Here is an 8900-nt window from a genome sequence, read left to right as displayed (position 1 = left end):
AATTCCAGAACACTTCATTGTGGTCATGAGGAACCTGTGCATATATCAGAAGGCTATCAGTTTGAACAGAACAAGGGGATACTACATGGTTTAGAATCAGGAAGGGAGTGCATTAGGGTTGTATCCTTTTACCATACTTATTCAATCTGTATGCTGAGCAGATAATCTGAGAAGCTGGACTATATGAGGAAGAACATTAGTGGCATTAGGATTGGAGGAAGGCTCATTAACAACGTGCAATATGCAGACAACACAACTTTGCCTGCTGAAAGTGAGGATGACTCAAAAAACTTACTAATGAAGATTAAAGATTACGGTCTGCAATATGGATTGCACCTCAACAAAAAGAAAATAGAAATCCTGACAGCAGGGCCAATAAGCAGCATCACAATAAATGGAGAAAAGATTGAAGTTGTCAAGATTTCTTACTACTTGGTTCCACAGTCAATACCAATGGAAGCAGCAGTCAAGAGATCAGACGATGTATTGCACTGGGGCAAATCTGCTGCAAAAGACCTCTTTCAAGTGATGGAGAGCAAAGCTGTCTCTTTGAAGAGTAAAGTGCTCCTAAGCCAAGCCATGGTGTTTTCAGTCACCTCATATGCATGTGAGAGCTGGACAATGAATAAGGAAGACTGAAGAAGAGTTGATGCTTTCGAGTTGTGGTGTTGGCAAAGAGTACTGAAAGTACCATGTAATGCCAGAAGAACTAACAAATCTGTCCTGAAAGAAGTGCATCTGGAATGCTCCTTGGAAGCGAGAATGGCCAGACTTTGTGTGACCTACTTTGGTCGTGTTGTCAGAAGGGACCATTCCCTGGAGAAGGCTATCATGCTTGGTAAAGTGGAAGGTCAACAAAAAAGGAGAAGGCCCTCAACAAGACGGATTGACACTGTGGCTGAAACAGTGGGCTCAGGTATAACAAGGATTGTGAGGCTGGCGCAGGATGGGGCAGTGTTTCGTTCTGTTGTACACAGGGTCTCTATGAGTCAGAGCCAACCTGATGGCACCTAACAACAACAACAGTGGTAGCTCCCATTTTACTTTGCTTATTAAAAGAACCTACAGTGTGACTGAATTTTTAGGGTCATCACGAAGAATGCATCATTACACCTCTTGTACTGAGGAGGAAACTTGGCTGTAGACAGTTACAGGACTGGCCCTCTTTTCCCCTGGTGTGCAGTGACTGTCTGACTCTAGCACTGCCCCACACTGCCTGTGTGATCTGCGCAGGGGGCCCTGGATGTTGTCAGTACTCTTAAGTTTGTGGTTTTTTTAGACTCCTTTAAAATAGAAGCAGTGCATTGTATCAGAAAGTGCCAGATAATGTAAGTGAAACTTACTAGTTTATTAAGAATTTTCTCTTATGGGAAATAGCAAGATTTACCATTCCGACTGGATCCTTAAAGTGTTAAAAACCAAAACCAAACTTGCTGCCATTGAGTCAGTTTTGGCTCATAGCAACCTTATAGGATGGATTAGAACTCATTGGGTTTCCAAGGCTGTAAATCTTTATGGAAGCCAGCTGCCACATCTTTCTCCCGTGGACTGGCTGGTGAGTTCAAACCACTGACCTTTTGGTTAACATCCAGATGCCTTAGGCACTGCACACCAGAGCTCCTTACTTGAAGCACCAGGACTTGTTTTTCAGCCCATTTGCAGTGACAGCAGTTTGAATTTACTGTGTCTGGTCTTGCATTAATGCTAGCCTAAAGCATCTTTGTTGTTGTTGTTAAGTGCTGTTGAGTCAGCCCTGACTCATAGTGACTCCTCCTTGGGTTTCCGAGGTGGTATCACTACAGAAGTACATTGCCCACCCTTCCTTCTGAGGAGTGACTGGTGGGTTTGAACCGCCAGCCTTCTGGTTAGCAGTCAAGTGCCTTAGGCAGTACGCTACCAGTTATAAACCTTTTTCATCATTGCAGTACTTAGCTCAGTGTCCTATAGAAGATAACCACTCAATCCATAGATGATTTATTTCATTATGAGTGTTAATATTTGTTGGAAGTGTTTTTATGTGAGGTATAGCTGATACATGGAGAAACATAACTTTGCTAATTTGGCTGCTACTTCCCTCCCCTCTTCAGTAATCAGACTGTGTTTTAGTTTTGCAACATAAAAACAGCTAGTATTTTGATGTTGTTATTGTTGTTGTTACGTGCCGTGGAGTCGGACTCGACTCATAGCAACCCTTCCTTGGGTTTCCGAGGAGGTATCACTGTGGAAGTAGATTGCCTAACCTTCCTTCTGAGGAGTGGCTGGTAGGTTTAAACTGCCAGCCTTCTGGTTAGCAGAGCTACTACCAGAGCTCCCATTTTGATGTTAGTTAACCTAAAACATCTCCAAATGGAATCTTTGAAATATATTTTAAGTTAGAAAGCATCCTGAAAAATGGGCAATATTTTATCAGCAGACAGTGGCAAAGTATATACTACCGAATTAGTTACTATTTTTTAATAAGAGTTTATAAACTTAAAGACGGAAGTGTTGTCTCTTTGTCTTTTTTGTGTGACATCTGGCGTAGTATAGCATTAGTCCCGTAACAAAAACAAATACACTGCTGTAGAGTCGAATCTGACTCCTAGTGACCCCTCCTTGGGTTTCTGAGGCAGTATCACACGGAGGTAGATTGCCCAACTTTCCTTCTGAGGAGTGGCTGGTGGGTTTGAACCTAGTAGGTACAGATTAAATACTGGGATATTGACTGATGTGACCACGGGGATTCCCATGTGGTGAGACGAGCGTGGCGTTTGAGGGTCTCGGTCCTGGATGCATCCCGCTGCCATTGGTGTGCCTGTTAAGTGGGCATGGGAATATATCTCCGAAGGTTGCCCAGGTTAGCTGATGTGCGCACAGAGCTGTGTGGTCACGGCGGGTGCTGCACACGTCAGACTCTTCCAGCCCTTTGTCGCTGCTTTCACAGCTCCGCTCAGCTGAGCGCCTGACTGCAGGCAGAGGCTGATAGCTTTGGTCCCTGGTGCGGGGCCCTCTGTTGACGTGGGGTGGTGGTGGGATATGACTGCATGAATGAATGGAGCATGCTTCATGAGGGAAAGGAGATCTGGGGAAGTTCCTCTTGTGTAAGGTTACTCAGTAAAGTGTAGTGGCGGAGGTATGCCTGAGACCAAGTTCTCGTCTCTCCTGGTTCAAATGTTTTCTCAAGTTTTGGTCACTAAATACATACAGGTGCACCCCCCTTCTCAGTTTCCTAAATCACGGAGTAATTTTATAATGGCTGACAACCAACATTCCTGCTAAGTGATGGGTTTGTAGAACAAGAAAACCGATCTCTTCCTTTTGTTTTTTCAATATAGCTGATGTCTCCCACCCAAGGGTACACAGGTGCTCAAGTGAAAAAACTGGAATGAACCCAGGCCTTTTGGGTCAAAACCCATTGCTCTTTCCAAGATGACAGCAACCGAAAATGCATAAGACAGCCTTTGTGTGGCTGGTCAAAGTCTAGACTCGCCTTTGCGCTGCCCCAGTTCCTTGTGGGATGCGTCGTGTGGACGCACGCACTACTGTGCCAGGAGTGGACAGGCGTGTGTAGACTTGCTGTGGTTACTTACTGACTCTCCTCTCGAAATCTTTGTGTCTGACTCATATCTAATACAGATTTTGCCAAGAGATGGTTATTCTGGAGCTGATTCAAGATCTTGTGACTTTAAGCAACTCTCCTTATCTTTTTGAACTTCAGTTTCTTCATCAGTAAAATATGTGCAGAAAGGGCGTGGAGGCGGCCTCCTCTGACCTGCTCTTAACTTCACAAGGGAAGGAGATAAGGACCAGCAGCAACAGCCTGAGATTGATTCCTGTGAGGAGGAAGTGAGACGTACTGTCATCCTCCAACCTTTTACCAGTTCTAACACCCACCATCCCTCCCACGGCACTCACTGCTTCTCTGCTGGTTTCAGTAATCCCTTGCAGTGGCTACATGGAACTCACAGATCGTACTCAGGATTATGGGGTTTATTAGGGAAGCAGCAGGTTACAGTTCAGGCTCAGGAATGCTCAGGATGCAATTGCTGATTGAGAAAGCCTCCCCTCGGCCATGCCCACAGGCATGCCACTCTTTGGCCCTTGGTCTGTCAGCCTGGCCTCTGCCCTGCTGGGGAATGTGTTACAAACCACTTGTAGCTCTGCCGATAGGGGCAGCCAGGTGCACCCCACTCTGCCAGCAAGCCTCCTGCCCAAAGGCTCTCCAAGTTCTCACCCCATGAGCCAGCAGACCACTGCTCTGTCACGTGTTGGTCTTCCGGTTCTGTTGCCGCCATTTCTGGCTGGTTTGCCTGCTGTCGCCTCAGTGCAGGGATCTCGGGTCCACGGACGCACTCCACTCGTGGCCCTTCTTTGTCTTGACAGCAGTGAGATTTCCCTCCACCCCCTAGGGTGGTTCATTTTAAGCCTAGCAGAATGACAAAACTGACCAGTGCCCATCTCAGGGTTCCGTACACCTTATTTGCCCATTTCCCTTGGTGGGCCACAAAGCACCTCACATTTGCGTCTGGTGGTGTAGTGCCTAAGGCATTTGACTGCTAACCAGAAGGCTGGTGGTTCAAACCCACCAGTCACTCCTTGGAAGGAAAGTTGGGCAATCTACTTCTGTAGACTTACCACCTCAGAAACCCAAAGAGGGGTCGCTGTGAGCCAGATGCGACTCAACAGCAGTGATTTTTTTTTTTTTTTCCCTACCCAGTGATGTGGGCATTACAGAGACCATGGCTAGAAAAGCCATACCAAGTAACTCACTGCACCACAATTGGTAACAACCCCTGCCTTGCAGGGTCAGAGGTAGAACTGGAGATGGGGTAAGTAGATGAATGTGGTAAACAGTCGGGCACATAGCAGGCTTATATATGTACAGTGGTCGCGATTGTCTAAGGCCCCAAGCTACAAGAATGTCATGGACCCAGCATGGTGGTGTATTCTCCTGCCTTCTGCTGGGAGTAGGCTGGTAGTTTGCAGGGTTTTGGTGGTGGTTTTTGACATAGGTGTAATCACTGCAAAGAACATCCATTTGCATGCAGCTCTTTGGCCTCTTTGTTTTCATATCTTAAGCTGAAATTTCTGAATGTAGGATTACTGGACCAAAGGATGAGGGCATTTTATGACCCTTCATGTTGTTGTTGTTGTTGTTATGTGCCGTCGAGTCGGCCCCAACTCATAGCGATCCCTCCTTGGGTTTCTGAGGCAGTATCACTACGGAAGTAGGATTGCCCAACCTTCCTTCCGAGGAGTGGCTGGTGGGTTTGAACCGCCAGCCTTCTGGTTAGCAGTCAAATGCTTTAGCCATTATGCTACCAGAGCTCCTATGACCCTTCATATGTATTGCTAAATCTGATTTCAAATCACAGAGTTTGCAGTGTATGTGTTTTCACGGTGACCTGTCTAACACTGGCATTAGTACTAAGTGCAAAATAGGTCTTTCTATTTCTTTTAATGACTGCTTTTATTTAGATATTGTATATGCCTACTTAATAATTTTTTATTCATGGCGTTTTTTACTTATTTGTTGGTCTTGTGTCAATAAGTGTCATCAATTAGATATTTTGTCATATTTGTGGCAGATTCTCAATCATGTTTTCATGTTAATTTTAGTATAAAGATGATGTATTTCATTTTTCTATAAGAATTTCTCAGACTAGTGTATGTTGACTAAAAAAATAAAGCTACTCTGAACTATACTAATTTTGTAAAGTGTAATTTAAGAGATTAACACAGAAAAATTGTAAGTTTGAAAGGATGTTATATAAGATGTCATTTGTATACATTTAGTGCAAATATCAACAAGCTTTTGGGGAAACCACAAGATAATAATCCTGCCAGAGATGATCTGTAAATGCCCCGTGTACATAGGCCACAGGGAGAGAATGAGAAACCAGGAAGCTATGGAAAAAGGTGTAAGATCTGAGCTAGATTAGTAAAGGTAGAAGATAAGGAACAGCAGGGAAGAAATTGTTGAGGTAGAAACACGGTTTTAGTCATTCATCTCTCCACAGTCTCGGCACGTGTTTGAATGCCTGCAGCTGTGTGCCAGTTTCTTGGGAGTCAGAGATCTCCACCTTCCTCTGTGCTTGCCTGCTAGTGAGGGAGACAGATAATGAACAATTAACATAATAGGTAAATTACTTAATAGCTAGGTGAAACCGCTCTAGAAAAAAGAACAAGAAGCACTCTAGAAGAAAGAACAAGGCAGAGCAGGTGAAGGGTGGGCAGAGTGGGCCTCGTTGAGAAGGTAAGACTTGAGTGGAGACTTGGAGGAGGTGAGGGAGTTAGGTATGTGGATTCTGGGTCTGTTTCAGGGGGAGTGCACAGAGAGAACAGAGAGGGCACTGCATGTGTGAGGACTAGCAAGGAGGTCATGGTGGCTGGAGCGCAGCGCGGGAGGGCAGGGGTGGGGAAAGGAGGTAGGGGGCTACTTAGTATGTGTGTTGTTGTTGTTATCTGCCGTCGAGCCGTACCGGACTCATAGCAACCCCTTCTTGGGTTTCTGAGATAGTATCACTGCAGAAGTAGATTGCCTGCCTTCTGCGTAGTAGGTATAGGGTTAATGTATATGCTTTGATAGGATTATGGATTGCTATTGCAAGTACATCATGATAGGGTTATGTATAGGATGAATTTGGTAAGGGGTATGTGTGGACATTGGGAACCAGAACAGTTTGGAACTTTGCTTTGGAATAGGGCATCTGTTGTTGTTAGGTGCAGTCGAGTCAATTTCAACTCCTGGTGACCCTGTGTTCAATAGAACAAACATCCCCACAGTTGTTGCTACGCTTGAGCCTGTCGTTGCAGCCAGTGTCGTCCGTCTCTTTGAGGGTCTTCCCCTTTTTCACTGACCCTCCACTTTACCAAGCATGATAGCCTTCTCCAGGGACTGGTCCCTCCTAATAACATGAGCAAAGTATGAGAGACGAAGTCTGGCCCTTCTCGCTTCTAAGGAACATTCTGACTGTGCTTCTTCCAAGAAAGATTTGTTTGTTTTTCTGGCAGTCCGTGGTCTATTCAGTATCTTTGCCATCATTCACCATCATTCAAAGGCATCCGTTTTTCTGTGATCTTCCTCACTCACTGGCCAGCTTTCACTTGCATATGAGGCTTTTGAAAAGATGGTGGCTTTAGTGTATCCTTTATGACCTGGTGTCTTTGAAGGGAGAAGACACTTGAGTTTCTCCTTTCTTCATTATTGCATTTGCATGCTTTTTCCTATTTGTGGCCCTTTTATTTTTTCCCCTTTATTAATATTTAGAATGTATTGGTCAATTTACACTGTTAATAATCTCTGTCCTTTTTTTTTTTTTTTTTTGTAACAGGCGTATGCTGCTGCTGTTCTGCTTTGCGTCCTCGGTACAAGCGCCTGGTGGACAACATATTCCCTGAAGATCCAAAAGTAATTTGATCTACATCTCCTGGTCCTTCTCTTTGCTGACCCATTCTTCCCCCTGCTGACCTCCCCAAGGTTTCCCTGCTTTCATTTCTATACTTTTACCCCTGAATCTCACTGTGCACACTGCTGCTCCCGTGTTTCCCATCTTTACTCGTAGATGAGTGGGCACATCTAGGTGTCAGTCTGTCACAGATGCGGCATAAGTCTGGAATGATGTGCAGTAGAAAGTTAAATCATATTCTTCTGTAGTCTCTGTAGTGCCTGAATTTACGTAATAATCCATTTATCAAAAAGTTAGGAACTGCGAGAACAATCATGGGAGAAAGAAGGGCTGTTTATACACAGGGAGACAGCCCAGGGGGCAGGAGTGCATGGAGGGATGGACACAGGGAAGAGGTAACTATCGGGAGGGAGTGGGAGGGGAGCAGTTGCATTGGGGGATACTGTGGTCAATGACATGAGACAAAGAGAGGTGGCATAGCAGGGAGCCTGGGGAGAGTGGAGTAGGTCCGAAAAGAGGGAACGGCTGCACCAGACGAGCAGCGTGCTGGCTGCAGAAGGCTGCGCGGCCTCTGCAGTGGAAGATGCGAACTGCTGGCCTTTTCAGTTGTGGGTTCACCATCTAACATGGTTGCTCTACCGCCTTCGTCCCCTGCCCCCGTCCTCAGCAGCATTTAGGTACTTAGACCAGGAAATCAAAGATGATGGTTGGCATGATGGCTCTTGTCAGTTATCGTCACATTACTCTTGTTGCACGTCCCTTTTAAAGGGCAGAGAACAGAGACAGTGACATAGTCCATGTCAGGGCCTATTGTAGTTTTGACTTCTGTGACACAGTGATTTAGCATAGATGTATGCAGCTTGGAAAGCTGCTCATTCATTAAGTACAACAAAGCTTTATGATTAAAAAAAAAGGCAAATCCTGAATCATTTAAAAAAAAGCACTATGTTTGCTGTTATATACATAAAGGAGTAAAATAGGCTTAATGTTGTTACATTGAAAGTTTTGAAATTGAAATATTTTATTCACAAAGCTCTTTTCATCAGAATACATCCCATCCCCTACGTGCTGCAGTTGGTTGAGCTGTTTCTCCATAAAAGATGGTTATGGGAGTCTGATTTGTTGTCTGTGAAGATACATTTAAGTGCTTTGCCTAATGAGGCACGTCTTCGCTTTGGAAAGCTCTCTGTAGTCAGTATGCCGACTGGCCGCCTATAGGCACTAGGAGGCCGTCTGCAGACAAGTTCAGCGCTCACATGGATGTTAGTGTGCACGTCCACAAAGAGAGAAGTAAAAGAAGTAACACTTAACATACAAAAAGGAGCGTGAAAATCCTGGTAACCTATTCATCTTTTTCTTTTTTTTTTTTTTCAGGATGGGCTTGTTAAGGCCGACATGGAAAAATTGACATTTTATGCAGTGTCCGCTCCCGAGAAACTGGATCGGATCGGTTCTTACCTGGCAGAAAGGTTAAGCAGGGATGTTGTTAGGCATCGTTCGGGGTAAGGAAGC

At 45.0% G+C, this 8900-nt stretch overlaps 1 protein-coding gene across 1 annotated transcript in view; it reads left to right on the top strand.

Annotated features, from left to right (window-relative positions):
* EFR3A (EFR3 homolog A) overlaps window positions 1-8900 on the top strand; it is a 111737-nt gene that overhangs the window by 37035 nt on the left and 65802 nt on the right. Inside the window, exons 2-3 of the mRNA XM_042780910.1 lie at window positions 7314-7390; window positions 8763-8890. Of these exons, the coding sequence (XP_042636844.1) occupies window positions 7314-7390; window positions 8763-8890 (205 nt within the window). The remainder of the gene's footprint in view (window positions 1-7313; window positions 7391-8762; window positions 8891-8900) is intronic.

Source organism: Orycteropus afer, unplaced genomic scaffold (assembly GCF_000298275.1).
Source record: "Orycteropus afer afer isolate SDZICR_OR568_19922 unplaced genomic scaffold, OryAfe1.0 scaffold00069, whole genome shotgun sequence".
In the NCBI taxonomy this organism is placed as follows: domain Eukaryota; kingdom Metazoa; phylum Chordata; class Mammalia; order Tubulidentata; family Orycteropodidae; genus Orycteropus; species Orycteropus afer.
This window is presented reverse-complemented; position numbering and strand designations above follow the sequence as displayed.